The sequence below is a fragment of the Octopus bimaculoides genome, chromosome 26 (genome assembly GCF_046866305.1).
Source record: "Octopus bimaculoides isolate indiv1 chromosome 26, ASM4686630v1, whole genome shotgun sequence".
NCBI classification, from domain to species: Eukaryota; Metazoa; Mollusca; class Cephalopoda; order Octopoda; family Octopodidae; genus Octopus; species Octopus bimaculoides.
The window spans coordinates 6,885,629-6,904,128 of NC_142953.1; the positions used below are offsets into that span (position 1 = coordinate 6,885,629).

General features: G+C 35.5%; 1 protein-coding gene across 1 annotated transcript in view; it reads left to right on the top strand.

Annotated features, from left to right (window-relative positions):
• Positions 1-2,939: 2,939 nt before the first annotated feature.
• The window catches only part of LOC106868381 (uncharacterized), a 37,084-nt gene continuing 21,523 nt past the window's right edge, over positions 2,940-18,500 (top strand). Inside the window, exons 1-15 of the mRNA XM_089343019.1 lie at positions 2,940-3,075; positions 5,638-5,731; positions 8,016-8,125; positions 8,794-8,913; positions 9,355-9,483; positions 9,620-9,775; positions 10,490-10,629; positions 11,307-11,421; positions 13,610-13,832; positions 14,547-14,686; positions 15,515-15,617; positions 16,238-16,297; positions 16,891-17,012; positions 17,723-17,883; positions 18,222-18,330. Of these exons, the coding sequence (XP_089199145.1) occupies positions 8,017-8,125; positions 8,794-8,913; positions 9,355-9,483; positions 9,620-9,775; positions 10,490-10,629; positions 11,307-11,421; positions 13,610-13,832; positions 14,547-14,686; positions 15,515-15,617; positions 16,238-16,297; positions 16,891-17,012; positions 17,723-17,883; positions 18,222-18,330 (1,687 nt within the window). The 5' untranslated portion in view covers positions 2,940-3,075; positions 5,638-5,731; position 8,016. The remainder of the gene's footprint in view (positions 3,076-5,637; positions 5,732-8,015; positions 8,126-8,793; positions 8,914-9,354; positions 9,484-9,619; positions 9,776-10,489; positions 10,630-11,306; positions 11,422-13,609; positions 13,833-14,546; positions 14,687-15,514; positions 15,618-16,237; positions 16,298-16,890; positions 17,013-17,722; positions 17,884-18,221; positions 18,331-18,500) is intronic.

Genomic DNA, 18,500 nt, shown 5'->3' on the forward strand with positions numbered 1-18,500 from the left:
TTTAATCAATGTATATGAACAAGTTTTATTATCTTTTTAATTCATCTTTTATTTCCTTAAACTATTGTATAAAGCAAATCATATCTGTCAAATAAATGAAATAACATTAGTTAGCAAATAGCAGTGGAAGTTATCTTTTATCTTTTACATGTCCTAGATCAAAACCTGTGGCCATGCTGAAGCAACGCTGTTTTTTTTATTTATTTATTGTTATTAGGGTTAAATGCTTATCGGTATTATGATGGTAAACAGACACATCGGTAGAAAGGAATGTAGATATGATAATTACTCAGACAGACAGAGAGACAAGCCTACCGATATATCTGAAGTTATAGGCAAAATAGAGATATATTAACAGATATACAAACAGATAGATCACTGAACTGAAGTGAAATTAAAAGAAATGAAAATAAATTCAATTGGTAAATAACTCGGATTGAGCTCTGTTGGTAATTGGAAGCCGGTACCAAGTGGTTGGAAAGCGAGCTTCTTACCACAGAGCCACTCCGGCGTCTGAGTATTTTCTGTGCTCACATACAATGCCTATTTCATACACATTTAAATTAGTTCATGTTTAATATCTCTGTTTACACATAGAGTTTGTATAGTCCCATTTGTTATGTTGAATGTTTGCGTCTAATTCAAGGAGTAGCCTCATGCTTTTCTTAAATAAATATCATAATCATATCAACTATAGTCTGTGTTTATTCATTTACTTTGTAAATGCATAATTAAGATTGTAAATAATAAACATTTAATAAATATATATGAATAAGTTTTATCTTTTTAATTCATCTTTTATTTCCTTAAACTATAATACACATCATATCTGTCAAGCGTTTGAAAAGAAGGTAAATAAGTAATGCTTTCAAAATTCATTTAAATAATAAATTCGATGTAACCTAACTACTAATAAATGCATTCATGCGAAGAAGAAACAATAAAAAAAAATGCCAAGCTATCAGGAAAATAAGAAAATTGTGTGTAAAAGTACTGTTTTGATTAAATGGCAAGATATCAAAAGAAATGCTTTGCGGCGTTTCGTCTGTTTTTGCTTTCTGAGTTCAAGTTCTGCCGAGGACGATTTTGCTTTTCATCTTTTCGGGGTCGATAAAATAAGTACTAATTGAGCACTGGGGTCGATCTAATCGACTTAACCCCTTCCCCGAACTTGCAGGCCTTGTTTCAAAATTTGAAACCAAAGGTAGAAAGCTGGCAGAATCGTTAATATGCCGGACAAAATTCTTCGCGGTATTTCGTCTGTTTTCATTTTCTGAGTTCAAATTCCGTCGAGGTCGTTCTTGCCTTTCATCCTTGCGGGGTCGATAAATTAAGTACCAGTGAGATACTGGGGTCGGTGAAATCGACTAGACCCCTTTCCCCAAATTTAAGGCTTTGTGCCTTCAGCAGAAAGGATTATTATTATTATTAAGGTGTCGAGCTGGCAGAATAGTTAACACACCAGACTAAATGTTTAGCGCAATTTCTTCCGGCTCTTTATGTTCTGAGTTCAAAGTCTGCTGAGGTTCCAAATGAACACTGGGGTGACTGCAGTTGACCAGTTCCTTTCCCTAAAACTTCAGGCTTTGTGTGTGTGTGTGTGCGTATGTGTGTTTGTGTGTGTACGCATGTATAGGTGAATATGTAAATGTATGTGTGTGTGTATGTATTTATGTATGTATGTGTGTGTGTGCCCGTGTGTGTGCTGCATGGTCGTATCGTCGGCAACTAAACTGGCAACTCCACTAAAGCATGGCTGTTTGGTAAGAAGTTTGTTTCCCACCTATATGGTTCCGGGTTCAGTCCCACTGCATGGCACTTTAGGCAAGTGTTTTTTACTATAGCCTCAGACTAACCAAAGCCTTATGAGTGGATTTGTTGGACGGAAACTGAAAGAAGCCCATCGTATATGTTCTTTAATACATTTCAGCCCCAACGTATGCTGTAGTACCGTTCCTCTGTTTGTCCTTCTCCAGCGGTTGGCAACCGGTGTTGGCGTATTTTCGTCCATGTAACTTAGCGGTTTGGCAAAAGGGAACAATTGAATAAGTACCAGGCATAAAAAAAGAACCCAAACAAAACAAAACAAAAGTACTGGGATAGATTAGTTAGTCTAAAATTCTTTAAGTCGGTGCTCCATCATGGCCGCAGTCTGTCTAATGAATGAAACAGGTAAAAGATAAAAACGATAAAAAGATATAAAAAAAAAAGACGTAACCCGGATCTTTTTTAAAACGGGGGCCACATTTTTCATTAATGTTTTACGTAGTGTTTTTGGTACCGAAAGACTTTCAAACTTCGTATACTTATCAATTTTGTGTTATAGAACAGAAAAATATTTTTGTATTCGAATTTATTTCATGTAAAAAATTGTCTTATTTCGATAATTTCAACCAATCACTGACAAGTATCCAGTTGTTTATCTTTACTCCTTTGGCTGATTAAGCGGTGTAAAGCTTATTTAATTTCCATAGCTTCGTTTTGCTTTTTGCTTTTTAAATTTGCTGTTTTACCCTAACCCTAACCCTAACCATAACCCTAACCCTATCACCGATAGAATTGTTTCAGAATCGTTTGTTTATGTAGTCGGCACTTAATGTATATCGGCTGAATGGACGTCAGTGATTGGTTGAAATTACAGAAATACGACAACTTTAACATGGAATAACTTAGGGATTTCTTTTTTTTTAAAGAAGACTAAGAGAAAAAGATGTTTTATATGACACATTCTACCAGTGTTCCAAGTTTCAAAGTGTTTCGTTAATGAAAAATGTGGCCCCCGTTTTAAAAAAGATCTCGTAACCCCCTGGAAAAAAAATACTGACTATGTTGATAATGATAATAATGATAATAATGACAACGAAGGGTGAAAGAGGAGTGGTTGGGTCAACGGGGTGGGGACGGTGTCAACATTTTTGAAAAGATTAGATAGCGGATGACGCGTATGAACATCTTAAATGATTAAGTTAGGTGTGTGAGTCCAAATTCTAAACTCTAACTAAACCGTGTTCACAGGAGAAATTTTCGTCCACTGTGTTTATTTCCATGTAAGGGGCTATATTCTTCTGTCAGCAGGTAAGAAAAATTCCATATTATGATGATGATTATTATTATTATTATTATTATTATTATTATTATTATTATTATTATTATTATTATTATTATTATTATTGTTCAGTAGTTTTATTTTTATAACATGCTTTCAATTCACTACCAAGCGCAGCTCTGTGCGCCTTGAGTATGTGCTGTGGTTTGCTGTGGTGCTCTTATGTTTACTGTATTGAAAGTGTTTTGCGTAGGATGTGTGCAGTACCCAGTAGTGCAATTTTCTGTATGTTATATATATTTGTAAGTCCTGGTGTTTTTGTTATGTATTTGCCTGAATATTTTATTATTATTATTATTATTATTATTATTGTTCAGTAGTTTTATTTTTATATCGTGCTTTCACTTCACTACCGAGCGTAGCTCTGTGTGCCTTGAGTATGTGCTGTGGTTTGCTGTGGTGCTCTTATGTTTACTGTATTGAAAGTGTTTTGCGTAGAATGTGTGCAGTGCCCAGTAGTGCAATTTTCTGTATGTTATATATATTTGTAAGTCCTGGTGTTTTTGTTATGTATTTGTCTGAATATTTTTTTTATTATACCTAAGGCACCTACTATGATAGGAATTGTTTCTGTTTTTAGATTCCACATTCGAGTTATCTCTATTTCCAGGTCTTTGTATTTTGAAAGTTTTTCCATTTCTTTTATATTATTATTATTATTATTATTATTATTATTATTATTATTATTATTATTATTATTATTATTACGATTATTATTATTATTATTATCATTGCCTTTGCACAACTTCTAACGCTGGAGATGTACTACAGTGTCAGCTGTTCACTACCAGTGAACTGAAGCAACACCTCTTATTTTTCGAGCACCTCCCGGAGTATTCGAGCGGTTCCAAGCAGTGCTGTTTTCTGCAAGTGCTCCACCCTTATTGCAGCCCCTATTTGTTCCACGTACTTCTCGAGATTTTTACTCACTGTTCCCAGGGCTCCGACAATTATTGGTACTACTGCTACCTTCAAGTTATTATTATTACCATTATTATTATTGAGTGAGAGAGCAGTGCATGCCATCAGAGTGACACTGGGGTAAAATATACGAAGCCCATTATTCCCAACATGACTACCCGTCTGATAAGGGTACACCAGGCACATGCATCACAACCATATGTGCGCGACATTATTATTATTATTGTTGTTGCTGTTGTTGTTGTTGTTGTTGTTATTATTGCTGTTGTTGTTGTGAAGGAAGTAAGGCGAGACTGAAGAGAACAGAAGGAATCAGTTGCTCTCTGCAGCTTGAAAGATATTTCATCATCCAGGGAGCAAGAACGGCTGAGTGTGCTGCCCAGGTACACAAACTTGTTTCCCACTTTCAGTATTGTTCCTTCAACCAAGATAGCTGGTTCCACATATGGATTTCCTGGTGCAGGATGAAACATTACAACAGTCTCGTCCAGGCTAATGCTGAGTCAAAATGACTTGCAAGAAGTAGAAATACGTTTCATAAGTATTTGCATGTCATCCACTGTATGAGTGACTAAGTCACAGTCATCTGCATAAGGGAGCTGCAAATGCAAAATATGTTAATCCTAGAGCGCACGATGTTCCTCAATGTAGGTCAGCAATGGTCTTCCTCGGTCACGAGTGGACGGCCATCACACACACACACACACACACACACACAGTAGAACCTCGGTTTTCGAACAACTCTGATCACCAATAAATCGCGCTTTATCTCCTGTCTTTCTCATATTCATTTAATACAGTAGTATCTCGGTTTACAAACGCCGCTGATAACGAATAAAGCGTGCTTTATTTATATCTATCTATACATACAGGGGTTGGACAAAATAATGGAAACACCTAGCATCATAGCATCATAATTTTGAAATATCTATAAAACCGTCAAAAGCTTGTTTATTTTTAGGTTTTTTTTATTTATTATTAGTGTCGCTTAATATGTTTTGCTAAAATTGCTGTTTCTTTTCAGATATCATCAGAAAAAGGTAATTAAAATTCACTAAAATGACAGATCTATCGGACTTTCAAAGAGGTCAAATTGTTGGTGCTCGTATGGCAGGCGCTAGTGTATCGAAAACAGTCGAAATGTTTGGTCTATCAAGAATTAGTCTCGAAAGTAATGACAGCCTTTGAGAAAGAGTGAAATACCTCGTCATTGAAACAAAACTCCGGAAGAAAACCAAAGCTTTCAGATAGGGACCGTCGGACTCTTACGCGAATTGTTAGAAAGGATCACAAGAGTACAGCTCCCCAAATTATTGCAGAGCTTAATAACCACCCCGAGAACCCAGTTTCCACAAAAACTGTTCACCAGGAGCTGCACAAGGCTGGATTTCATGGGAGGGCTGCAATCCGAAAACCAATACTTTCAAAAACAATCATTGCAAAGCGTCCTAAGTGGAGTAAAAGCCAACAGAATTAGTATACACAGGGAGATAGAGAGAGTGGGATGAGTAGACAAAGAAATAGATACTCATGTTGTATATATGTTGATACAGGCACACATTTATGCATCTAAAAAAATTATTTCGTGGATTTTTTTTTTTTGTTTCTAGTGCTTTGATTGTGGAGGTTAATCTTAAATCTCTTCTGAATAGGGATTTTACTGTTGACATTTCCAATCTGTGCGAGGACGTTCTCTGTCTCCAAGTAAGCATTTACGTTTTTTTTATTTGTGTTCTTGTTGTACACAGATATGATGTATGTGCCATTTAATATTTTCGTATTTTTATGGCTTAGAACTGAATCAATATATTGGTTTCAGATTTTGGTACAAGGCCAGCAATTTCGAGGGAAGGGATATCAACCCTCCAGTGCTCAACTGGTATTTATTTTATCGATCCCGAAAGGCTGAAAGGCTAAGTCGACCTCGGCGGAATTTCAACTCAGAACGTGAAGACGGACGTAATACCGCTAAGCATTTTGTCCGGCGTGCTAACGATTCCGGCAGCTCGCCGGCTTGGAATTGAATCAATATATTCAGTAATTTCGGAGGCGGAGGTAAATAAATTACATCGGCCCCACTTCGTAATGCTCAACTGTTATTTATTTTATCGATCTCGAAAGGATGAGAAGCAAAGTCGACCTCCGTGGAATTTGAACTCAGAACAAGAAGACAGACGAAGTACCGCAAAGCATTTTATCCAATTTGTTAACGATTCAGCCAGCTCCCTCCCCACCCCTTAAAGTGTAGGTTTATATTATTTTGAAGAAGAGGAAAGAAAAAGGCGGTGAGCTGGCAGAAATGCTAGCAAGCTGGACGAAATACTTAGCGGTATATCGTCTGTTTTTACGTTCTGAGTTCAAATTCCGCCGAGGTCGACTTTGCCTTTTATCCTTTCGGGGACGATAAATTAAGAACCAGTTGCACACCTGGGTCGATCTAATCGACTGGCCCCCTCCCACAAAATTTCGGGCCTTGTGCCTAGAGTAGAAAAGTTATTATTATTTTCAAGAAAAAGTTGTTGCATTCTTAATCAAGATCATTCTGATTAAATTGTTTCGACATATCCGAGGGTTTAACTTCCTTCTCAAGGAAGAACTGTTTCACGTTCAAATCAACATCATTCTCATTTTTATTGTGCATGATGTCTGTAAATTTTGTGATTGATAATGGGGAATTTAGTAATGCATAAGAATTCTAGTGCTGTTGGCTCTTCAGTGGAATATCCGGACTAATTTCGGATGCGTTAATTCGTTATCACCTTACAGCACTTACCAAATCGTTTATTGGACCAACATTTCGTATTGCAAAAAAATACAGGTTGATGGTCAAGCCTGGAATGTGTTTTGAACCATTATTGTCACCGAGTCGGGTCTGAGCTGGAACTGAACGCCATTGTCATGGTAAATCAATGTTATTCTTACTACCAACACTACTACCATCATATACCACCACCACCACCACCACTACCATTATCGCTACCCGCCAGTGTTGCAGCCACCACCACCACCACTACCTCCAGCACCAAAACCGACGCCACCATCTCCACCACTCCTACATTTTAATCAATAGTTTGCTTAAGTAACACCAGCTGGAACAAAAGCCAAAACTATGGAGACGACGGTGGCGATGGTGGTGGTTGTGGCGGTGGTGGTGGTGGTGGATTTTTAAGTTTATGGATGTTAAAAGATTACCTTTTGCTAGTTCACATACATATTCATATATATTCAGAGATTTAACATTTTATATATATATATATATATATATATGGCCGCAGCTCTGAGCTGAAACTTTGAAAAAAAAAAAAAAAAAATATATATATATAAAATGTTAAGGAGAATTTTAGAAAGGTTCAACAATTTAAATAAACATATATTCTGCGATAGATCGATATATATATCAGTCTTTAAATACACCAATGTATCAATCATAAAAATATCAAAACATTTTAAAAATCTATGAATACATAAATATATAAAAATTTAATATACATATATATAAACAGATGAGTGAAACTAGGTTAGAACAGAGTTGCAAAAATTATTTAAGAATAAAAACATGCCCTTACAAAAAGGTAAATAAAATGAAGTCTTCCGAAAAGCGAAGAAAAAAAATCGTATCGATGAGATTGGATTTTTCAAAAAGAAAACATATGTAAATAATCCAAGAGAATAAGTAATCCTGTTTAATCCTGTTGGTGGTAATCCTCTTACGGTTGTTTCAGAGGCAGAGTAATCCATGGATTTTTAAGGGTATTTTTCACTCCAAAAATTGGATACTGCCTCCTTCGTTCACGTTTCGTGCAATGTTCTTAATATATTTATAGATTTTTGACAATGTTTTAATATTTTAATGACTAACACATTGGTGTATTTAAAGACTGATATACATCGACTCATGACAGAATATATGTTTATTTAAATTGTTGAACCTATCTGAAATTCTCCTTATATATATTCTTTGTCTTTCTCATAACCTCTACCCCAATAGAATGTTGAGGCTACTATTGAAGCTGTTCCGGAAGAAACCGGTGGACTGTAATGAATTGCAGACGACCAAGCTTTCTCGAGTTCTTACACTATTGGATCTCATACTCTTGGGTGAGTTTCCAATCTTTTATTTCCTTCTAAATCGTGTTAAGATCCTAACACATTGATATGTTTGGTTTTTCGGTGTTTGATGTCTGCAGGAGAATAGGAATACAGAAAACACACATTTAGAGTGTGAAAATATCATGTTACAGGTTTTAGATATTTCTATGTCCGTTTAGCACGCTGGGGAAAATGCTTAGTGGTATTTCGCCCGTCGCTACGTTCTGAGTCCAAATTCCGCCGAGGTAGACTTTACCTTTCATCCTTTCGCGGTCGATAAAATAAGTACCAGTTAAATACTGGGATCGATGGAATCGACCCGTCCCTTCCCCCCATTATTGTTGCCCTTGTGGTAAAATATGAAACCATTATATGCCGGACATTGTAAGGCAGGTATTATATGTTAGATATGGTATGTTTGATATCCATCCATCCATCCATCCATCCATCCATCTACCTTCTGTGTCCATTATTCTGGGGGGGGGGGGGAAGTCTCCATATCTATCCTCCGTAGATATCCTTTCCTTTTGTACTTTCATGTTTAGGACGACAGGGAACTGATAATTTGAAGATGTGATAGCTATTTCTGACCAGTCGAAAGACCACTACGTACATAAAAACCAATCTCATTGGCTCGACCTTAAATCGTTGATTTTTTCCTTCTCTCTTTCTTACAGGAGTGGGAAGTACCCTAGGAGCTGGCGCCTATGTATTATCAGGAGAGGTTGCCAAGACAAAGGCAGGTCCCTCAATTGTTCTGTCCTTCTTCATAGCAGCCATTGTATCAGTACTTGCAGGTTTGTTAACATCTTACTTTGATTTTGTCTTGTAACTTATTTTGGCGTCGAGTTTGCTTAGTTTTGTTGTCATTCAGATGTTAAAATTTTTACTCTTTCCCCCCATCATCTTATTATAGCTACGGTTTATCTCGGACTCCGTGAATCTAAATCTGGACACTCGTGAGCCTGTTGCTATAGAGCAAGTATCCTAACCTCTTCCACTCGTCATTGCCCCTGGTCATCAAGGGTGGCAAAGAAGATGACAACAACTACAGAGGAATTTCCCTTCTCGACATAACCCGTAACCTTGTTGTTGGGAAGCAAGCTTCTTAGCACATAACCCATACCATACCTGAATAAATATAAATACATTGCCTAAACCCACCCAATAATTCTTTTAAATGCTAAAATTTTCTTTTTTACCCTTTCTCTCTCAATCGATCTTTCTTTTCCTGTCAGGGCTTTGTTATGCTGAATTTGGGGCCCGTGTGCCAAAGACTGGCTCTGCCTATGTCTATAGCTACATCACAGTTGGTGAACTGATTGCTTTTATCATTGGTTGGAACCTCATCCTGGAATATGCCATTGGTAAGTAACTTTATTCTCCATCTTTTTATGAACCACATAATATAGATATATATATATTCTTGTAAACATTTGTATTTGTTGCAATGATCCAGTATTAGACTTGAACTCTTAATTTTACCATTTAATTCCATTGAAGGAACTGCAAGTGTAGCAAGAGCTTGGACTGCAAATTTCGACACATTGGTTGACTATAAAATCTCCAATTTCCTAAACTCCTCCATGCCTATTCATGTTGATTTCTTAGCGGAATATCCAGATTTCTTTGCGTTGGGTCTGGTGGCATTACTTACAGGTAAGAAAACTAAACATCACTACACACACGCGCGTTTTAAAATCACTATTTACCTTGCAAATATATATATATATATATATATATACATATATATAATGTACTGATCCGTGATAGAAAATTCAACAAAAAAGTACTCCATCTGACGAGCGATAAATATTATTTATTTAAAGCTCACAAAACATGTATTAAAGTGCTATTAATAGTTATGTGGTGTTTAAACAAGAATTCCACCAGTTATTTCTCCAATATTTTCAGAATTATTTCAACTGAGCTTAAAAGCTGCACTCCGTGCAGACTTTTGAGCTAGCTCCTGCAAAGGGCTAATTGGGATGAGGCTAAAAACTAAAGAGAGCAATAGTAATAAAGCATTCATTGGTACCCTCCCAATATGGTATTACTTTAAATTCAGTTTAAAGGAAAAAACTGCCAAATTCACAAATTTTGGGAGTTCTTTTAAAATTTGAATTTTCAGCTGTTAGCGTATAACAAATCCTCATCCCAATGCTGGATGTTAAAGAACCAAATGAAGGGAAGATTTTCAATGCCAGGATCATCCTGATTCCAAAAAGGTATATGTTTATGTAGAGCAAATATAAACTGAGATACAGTGGTCCCAGACAGACAGACAGACAGAATTTCACGTAGGCAATGTAATTCATCTGAAATATAATTTAACAAAGGTGTCAACATATTCTATCAAATCTATTTTACCAGTTATTCTTGCTGTCGGAGTGAAACAATCTACAATGTTCAACAGTGTTTTTACAGTCCTCAATCTCTTTGTACTTACCTATGTTATCATCTGTGGATTTTTCAACGTTGACTTTAAGAACTGGAGCATTGACAAAAGTGAAGTAAGTTTTTCACATAACATCAGATTATATATTAATAGCTAAAGTGAACTAAAAAACTGAAGAATTCTTACATAAATCTATAATTCCCCAATAACCAAAATTAACTAATTGATTTATAACCAAACAAAATGACTATAATAGCTTATTTGGACCATTTAGTTTCTTTTTTTAAATATGTATATCTATGTTTTTGAGTATGAAATATCTATAGATTGAATATCCATGTTTAAGTATGAAATACCTATAGATTTACGCATACAATCAGATCCATTTCTGAAGGTATATATATTTTTCTGATTGTAAATGTAGACGATCTTAACACCCAAGATTGGGGAACCAACATATTTGTACCTGCATTTCAAAGGGCCAACTTTGTCACACTTTTTGTGTCATGCTGTATCACCCTGAGAACTACGTTAAGGGTACCCGTGTCCGTGGAGTGCTCAGCCACTTGCGCGTTAATCTCACGAGCAGGTTGTTCCGTTGATTGGATCAACTGGAACCCTCGTCGTCGTAACCGACGGAGTCTCGTTGTAGTAATCTATTTCAGGTATATCTAGAGTAATGATAGTGGTTTCATGTCATTTATAATGCATACCTTAATCTCTTTTAGGTACCCCAGGATATATTGATGGTGGCTTTTTGTAGGTTAAAACAAGCCCTTTTCTCTATTTCAGGTACCTTCTGGGTTCGGTGATGGTGGGTTCATGCCTTATGGAATCTCCGGAATGTTGTCTGGCGCTGCTACATGTTTCTATGGATTTGTTGGATTTGACTGTATTGCTACCACAGGTGAGTTACACTCGAATCTACTCACCACTGGTGAGTTACAGCTGAGTCTATTCTTATTACGGATGAGTTACACTTGTGTGTATTCTCATTATTGGTGAGTTATACTCGAGTCTGTTCTTATTACTGGTCTACTCAACACATGTTTGTCTTCATGGCTGGGAGATTACAAATAACCTTGGAGCAGTGTCTGATGAACACGGTGAAGGATTTCACCAGGACATTAGTGCTATAGAGAAACGGTACCAAGGCTTCTGGAATGACAGTATGCTGGCTGACTACTGCTGGACACTTTACCGTGATCAACCAGATCAGGAACCCCGAAGGAAATTCAAATCACAATGTTTCTAACTCTGTTGTTCTAACTTTGTTTTGTCTGACCCATTTTTTTTTTTTTTTGTGTATTCACTCTTTGTAGAATGATAATGATGATTTTTAACTCAATAAACTCATTTACTTTCTAAAAATATGTACTTAATTATTACGTTAATGATTTCATAGATACAAATATGTAAATATTTGCATGTATCTACTGAAAAACTGATATGTGCTGCATACAAATGGAGTGAAATTTTGAAATCAGCATGAAAAATTAGTCTGAAAAAAGCTCATAATAAATATAATACGTTCATAAATATAATACATTCATAAATATAATACGTTCATAATAAATATAATACATTCATAATAAATATAATGCATTCATAACAAATATAATACATTTAATTTTGTTGGCTAGTGTTATCATTCAGTAATTATTCCTCGTTATCGATCGTTTTAATCTGTTGCTGGTTCTCCAGTTTTGTAGGAGGAGTAATTTCCGATTGGATTAATCTGTTGCTTTGTTAATGAGTAATTTCAGTTCGTTACACAAAGTAATTGGCATACGAACTCATTACAGGTTCTATTGTGTTGTTTATGCAATTCATTGTATTTGGTTTCTGAGGAAAATGTATTTAACTCCAATTAGCCTGTTATTTTCTATTTTATATCTTTTGCTTGCTTCGGTCATTGAACTATGGCCATGCTGGTGCACCACCTTGAAGACTTTTAAGTCGAATGAATCGCACCCCCACTACTATTTATTTATTTATTATTATTTTTTTTTTTTTTTTGTTAAGACTAGTACTTATTCTATCGGTCACTTTTACTGAAGCACTAAGTTAGAAGGACATAAACACACCAACACCAGTTGTCAAGTGGTGGTGGGAGAAAAAGACAGACTCAAAGACACACACACACACACACACACACACATCGTCGTCATTATTATCATTGTCCATGTTGACATGGGTTGGATAGTTTGAGCAGAGCTGGCAAGCTGAAAAGTTGTACCAGACACTAGTCTCTTCATATATATATATATATATATATATATATATATATATATATATATATATATATATATATATATATATATATATATATATATATATACCCTCTTTCAATTTCGCCTGAGTGATTTTGAGAAACGTTTCTACAATATATATACCAGGTGTAAACCATTCGTTTTATTATCCATTATCTATCTATCTATCTATCTATCTATCTATCTATCTATCTATCTATCTATCTATCTATCTATCTATATATATATATATATATATATATATATATATATATATATATATATATATATATATATATATATATATATATATATATATATATATATATATATATACACATATATATATTATATATATATATATAGATAATGGATAATAAAACGAATGGTTTACACCTGGTATATATATTGTAGAAACGTTTCTCAAAATCACTCAGGCGAAATTGAAAGAGGGAATATATATATATATATATATATATATAAATATATGATTTTTTTTTCCAATCATTCGCCATGTTGGGCTGCTGAAATCTACAATTTTTGTTTTTCATTCTCTGTTTATTTTCTCATATTCCTTTCTGTTGCTGAAGAGCGTAGGCTCGAAACATAAAAGACTTTTTCATTTTCCCGAACGTCAAACTAATACACTTGCTTGTTGTTCCTACACCTATCTTCATCTTTTGTTTTTCAATAAATTTCAACGATATATTTCACGCTCATGAGGTCATCCCAGTTCGATCCTAACTGAACTTCCTGCTCTTTGCATATGCATATCTGAACCACTTCCTGAACTTCCAGCACCTCTCTTTTTATTTTTCTTATTTTTATTTATTTATTTTTCAGGTGAAGAAGCCAAAAACCCTCAGAAAGCCATCCCCATCAGCATCATCGTCAGCCTCTTCATTGTGTTCATCTTCTACTTCTTGATATCACTGGTTCTGACCACGATGTCTCCTTATTATCTGCTAGATGCTAGTGCTTCTTTACCGTTTGTCTTTGAGAGAATTGGATGGACCATTGCCAAATATGTGATTGCAATTGGCGGCATTTGTGCTCTGACTGCCAGGTAAGCAGTTCTTGTAGCTTTTCATAGTCTTAATGTTCTTTAGTTTAGGAAATGTTTATTCAGGAATGGTTATGTGGTTAAGAAGTTTGCTTCCTGACCACATGGTCACAACACCGATCACACACACACACACACATACGCACACACACACACACACACTCACACGCACTCTCTTCTTCTCTCCCTCCTCTTCTCTCTTTCTCACCCTCTCTCTCTTTCTCCCTCTCTCACTCTCTCTCACTCTATTTCTATCTCTCTTTCATTCTCTCTCTCTTTCTCTCTCTCTCTCACTCTCTCTCTCTCTCTCTCTTGCTTTCAGTGTCTCTGTCTGTCTCTCTCTCTCTCTCCTGCTCTCTCCCTATTCTGCTCTTTCCCTCTTCCTCTTCCTCACTTGCTCCCTCTCTCTCTCACTTGCTCTCCCTCCCTTTTTCTCACTTGCTTTCTCTGTCTGTCTCTCTCTCTCTCTCTCTATCTCTATCTATCTATCTATCTATCTATCTATCTATCTATCTCTTACTCTTTTCCCCCTTTCTCCTTCTCTCTCTTTCTTTCTCTCACCCCCTCACTATTTCTCTGTTTCACTATACATACAAAATAACACATACACACATAAATACATATATTCACTGCCATGATCAAAGATATTCCAATGATGACCACCACCACCACCACTATAATATTCTATATCCCCACCAACCTCTTTATATATTTCAGCATGGTAGGTTCAATATTTCCCTTACCCAGGGTTGTATATGCAATGGCTGAGGACCGCATAATCTTTGGTGCCTTTTCTAAAGTATCAGACAAGTTCAAGACCCCTGTCCTGGCAACGTTGGTCGCTGGACTCTTTGCAGGTCATTCAGCTTCTACTTTATCTATTTATTTATTTATTTATCAATTTATTTGTCTGTCTCCCAGTCTGCCTGTCTGTCAGCCTCTCATTCTGTCTGTCTGTCCGTCTCTCTCTCTCTCTCAGTCTGTCTGTCCAATTGTCCATCTGTCTGGCTATCTGCGTGTCTACATATATATAGATGTCTGAGTGCCTATATATTTTCTAGCTGTCTGTTTGTATATCTGTCTGTCTATCTGTTTATAGTGTTGTATATATATATATATATATATATATATATATATATATATATATATATATATTATTTCTGTGTTCCTTTCTGTGGAAGAGCATGGGCTCGAAACGTCAAAGACTTTTTCACTTCACAAGCGTTAAACTAATATATCTGTTTGTTGTCTACACCACCTGTCCTTGTCTTTTGTTTTTTTGTGAATTCTCTCTCTCTCTCTCTCTCTCTCTCTCTCTCTCTCTCTCACTCTCTCTCACTCTCTCTCTCTCTCTCTCTCTCTCTCTCTCTCTCTCTCTATATATATATATATATATATATATATATATATATATATATATATATATATATATATACATACATGCATATATATACATACATGCATGTATATCTGTCAGTCTGCTGACTCTTTCACCACAATTTTCTCTCACACTTTGCTCTTGCATCTAGCAGCTCACCTGCGATGGGTCAGCGTCCCATCCAGGTGGGGCATCTATACGCCAATGAAACCGGGAGACCGGCCTTTACAAGCCAAGCATGACTCAAGAAGGAACAAACAACAATGTTTTTCACTATTCTCCTTGTGTTTATATTACATTATTTTAGGTGTGACTGCTCTCATTTTTGATCTCACTGAACTGGTGAATATGATGTCCATTGGAACTCTCCTAGCTTACACGTTTGTGGCCAAGTGTGTTGTTATTTTACGGTAAGTAAACATATACATACACACAAACATATATACATAAATACATAAATACATACATACATATGTACACAAACACATGCACACACACACACATACACGTATATGTAGGAGGGGATGCAGAAAGGTTCTTGACTTTGAGGGTGTTACGAAAGGCCTGGTTGGAGATCCAACATTCCAAGTTCTTTTACAGGGCTTAGAAAAACTGAAGGACCACTGCAAAATGTGTGTGAATCTGAGAGGGGAATATGTTGTATGAAATCATTTATCTATGTATCGGTCTATCTATCGGTCTATCTATTTCTATCTATCTATCTATCTATCTATCTATCTATCTATCTATCTATCTATCTATCTATCTTATCTATCAAGCTAGCTAGCTAGTTATCTCTCTGTCTGTCTGCCTAGCTATCTATCTACCTGTGTGTGTGTACATGAGTGTGTGTATGTGTGCATGTGTGGGAGAGAGAGTGTGTGTGTTCATGATTATATCTAAATGTAACAAAACAATTTATTAATTATTCTGCTTGACACATTATGGAGAACAGCTTCACCATATTCTTATATTCTTCCTTCCTTCCTTGTTTTCTCTTTCTCATGCTGTTCTTTGTTTTGGAATGCAGTTACAGAGTAAAGGCTTTTGAGAATGAAGAACCAGAAATGAAACTGGACAGTTATGACAAGTAAGTTGACAGATTTCATATATATATATATATATATATATATATATATATATATATATATATATATATATATATATATATATATATATATATATATATATATATATATATATATATATATATATATATATATACGAGGGTGAGTCAAAAAGTGATGCCATTTTGTTTTGGACTAGTATAATTACCAACACAGGAACATGTATCATACATCAAAATGAAGCTGGTCCTCTGTGGTAACATGGTTCTTATTTTTATTGCCCACAAGGGGCTAAACATAGGGGACAAACGGATTAAGTCAATTACATCGACCCCAGTGCGTAACTGGTACTTATTTAATCGACTCCGAATGGATGAAAGGCTAAGTCGACCTCGGCGGAATTTGAACTCAGAACGTAGCAGCAGACGAAATACCGCTAAGCATTTCGCCCGACGTGCTAACGTTTCTGCCAGCTCGCCGCCTAACATGGTAACATGGTTGCCTGGCAAATGATAGATACTAGGTTCAAATAGCATCAGTAGGGTGGGCCCATTGCTTTTTGTTTCCTTCCAATGTCTGATATCAAACAAAATCTTCTGTCTTCTTCTTATATTAGTGCAGCTGGCAACAATATTGAGTTTCAAGGAAAATTTAGTCTGAAGCAACTGATAAAACCAGAAACAACATTTCCAACCAAAATTAGTGAAGCCATTGTGACAACAACTTCATCTATACTCAGTAAGTATGTATATATATATATATATATATATATGTGAGTCAACTTGGGATCCCGTGAAAACAATGTAGCCTTCATTTAACTAAGGTATCTTCGGCCTAATGTGTAGCTAGTGGAATACCCCTCATTCTGCCTCTGAGGTTCTGCTAGCTGGGAAACGTGTGTAGCCTGAATTTTACCACTCACAAGGTTTTGGTTGGCTCTAGGCTATAGTAGAAGACACTCGCCCAAGTTGCCATGCAGTGGGATGAGAACCTGGAATCATGTGTTTGGTAAGCAAGCTACTTACCACACAGCCACTCCTGCACATATATATATATATATATATATATATATATATATATATATATATATATATATATATATATATATATATATATATATATATATATATATATATATATATATATATATATATATATATATATATATATATATCAATACACACGCACACACACGCACACATATGAATATATATATATATATATATATATATATATATATGGAATGGTCTTCTTTCAGTTTCCATCTACCAAATCTCCTCACAAGTCTTTGATCAGTCTGGGGCTATAATAGAAGACAGCTGCTCAAGTTGACCACACTGTGAGACTGAACCCTCAACCATGTGGTTGGCAAGTAAACTTCCTACCACACAGACATGCTTGTAATAATTTGCACTTTCTATCTATTTTCTTTCCCTATCTTTCCACAGGTCTGTTTGCAATTGCTTTGTGCGTTGTCCTGGTGAATGCAGAAGATGACCTGACCAGTGGCTGGGCCATTTACTTGATTATTCAGTTCATAGTCCTCATCATTATTTGCATGATAATTATTGCTATGCAGCCATCCAACACTGCCAACATCCCATTCAAAGTGAGCAGAAAGAGATTTTCTTTATTATTATTATTATTATTATTATTATTATTATTATTATTATTATTATTATTATTATTATGTTTTGAACCTGTGGAAGGTACGCGAGATGCCGAAATATAGTTCAACTACAAATAAATATCTGTTACTTTCGAATCATGCTCTTCGTCATTTATGTTTACCTTAAGTGATGGATTGTGTCAATCATTTTACAACTAAAGAACTCTTCTCTATATCTATATTATTATTATTATTATTATTATTATTATTATTATTATTATTATTATTATTATTATTATTATTATTATTATTATTATTATTATTATTATTATTTCCAGGTGCCACTTGTACCATTTCTGCCAGAACTTAGTGCTGCTGTGAACATTTATCTCATGCTCAAGTTATCGCCTTCAACATGGATACGATTTTGTGTATGGATGGTTATCGGTTTGTATTTCATCTTCTTTCACTATCACACACACACACACACACACACATGATTTAAGTTCAATTCCTCTGGATTTCAGTGTTGCTTCAAGTTGGTCCTTGTATCTTCAAAGAGTGCTATGCATGTACAGACATATATATGTATACAACATGATGCTTACATGATATCT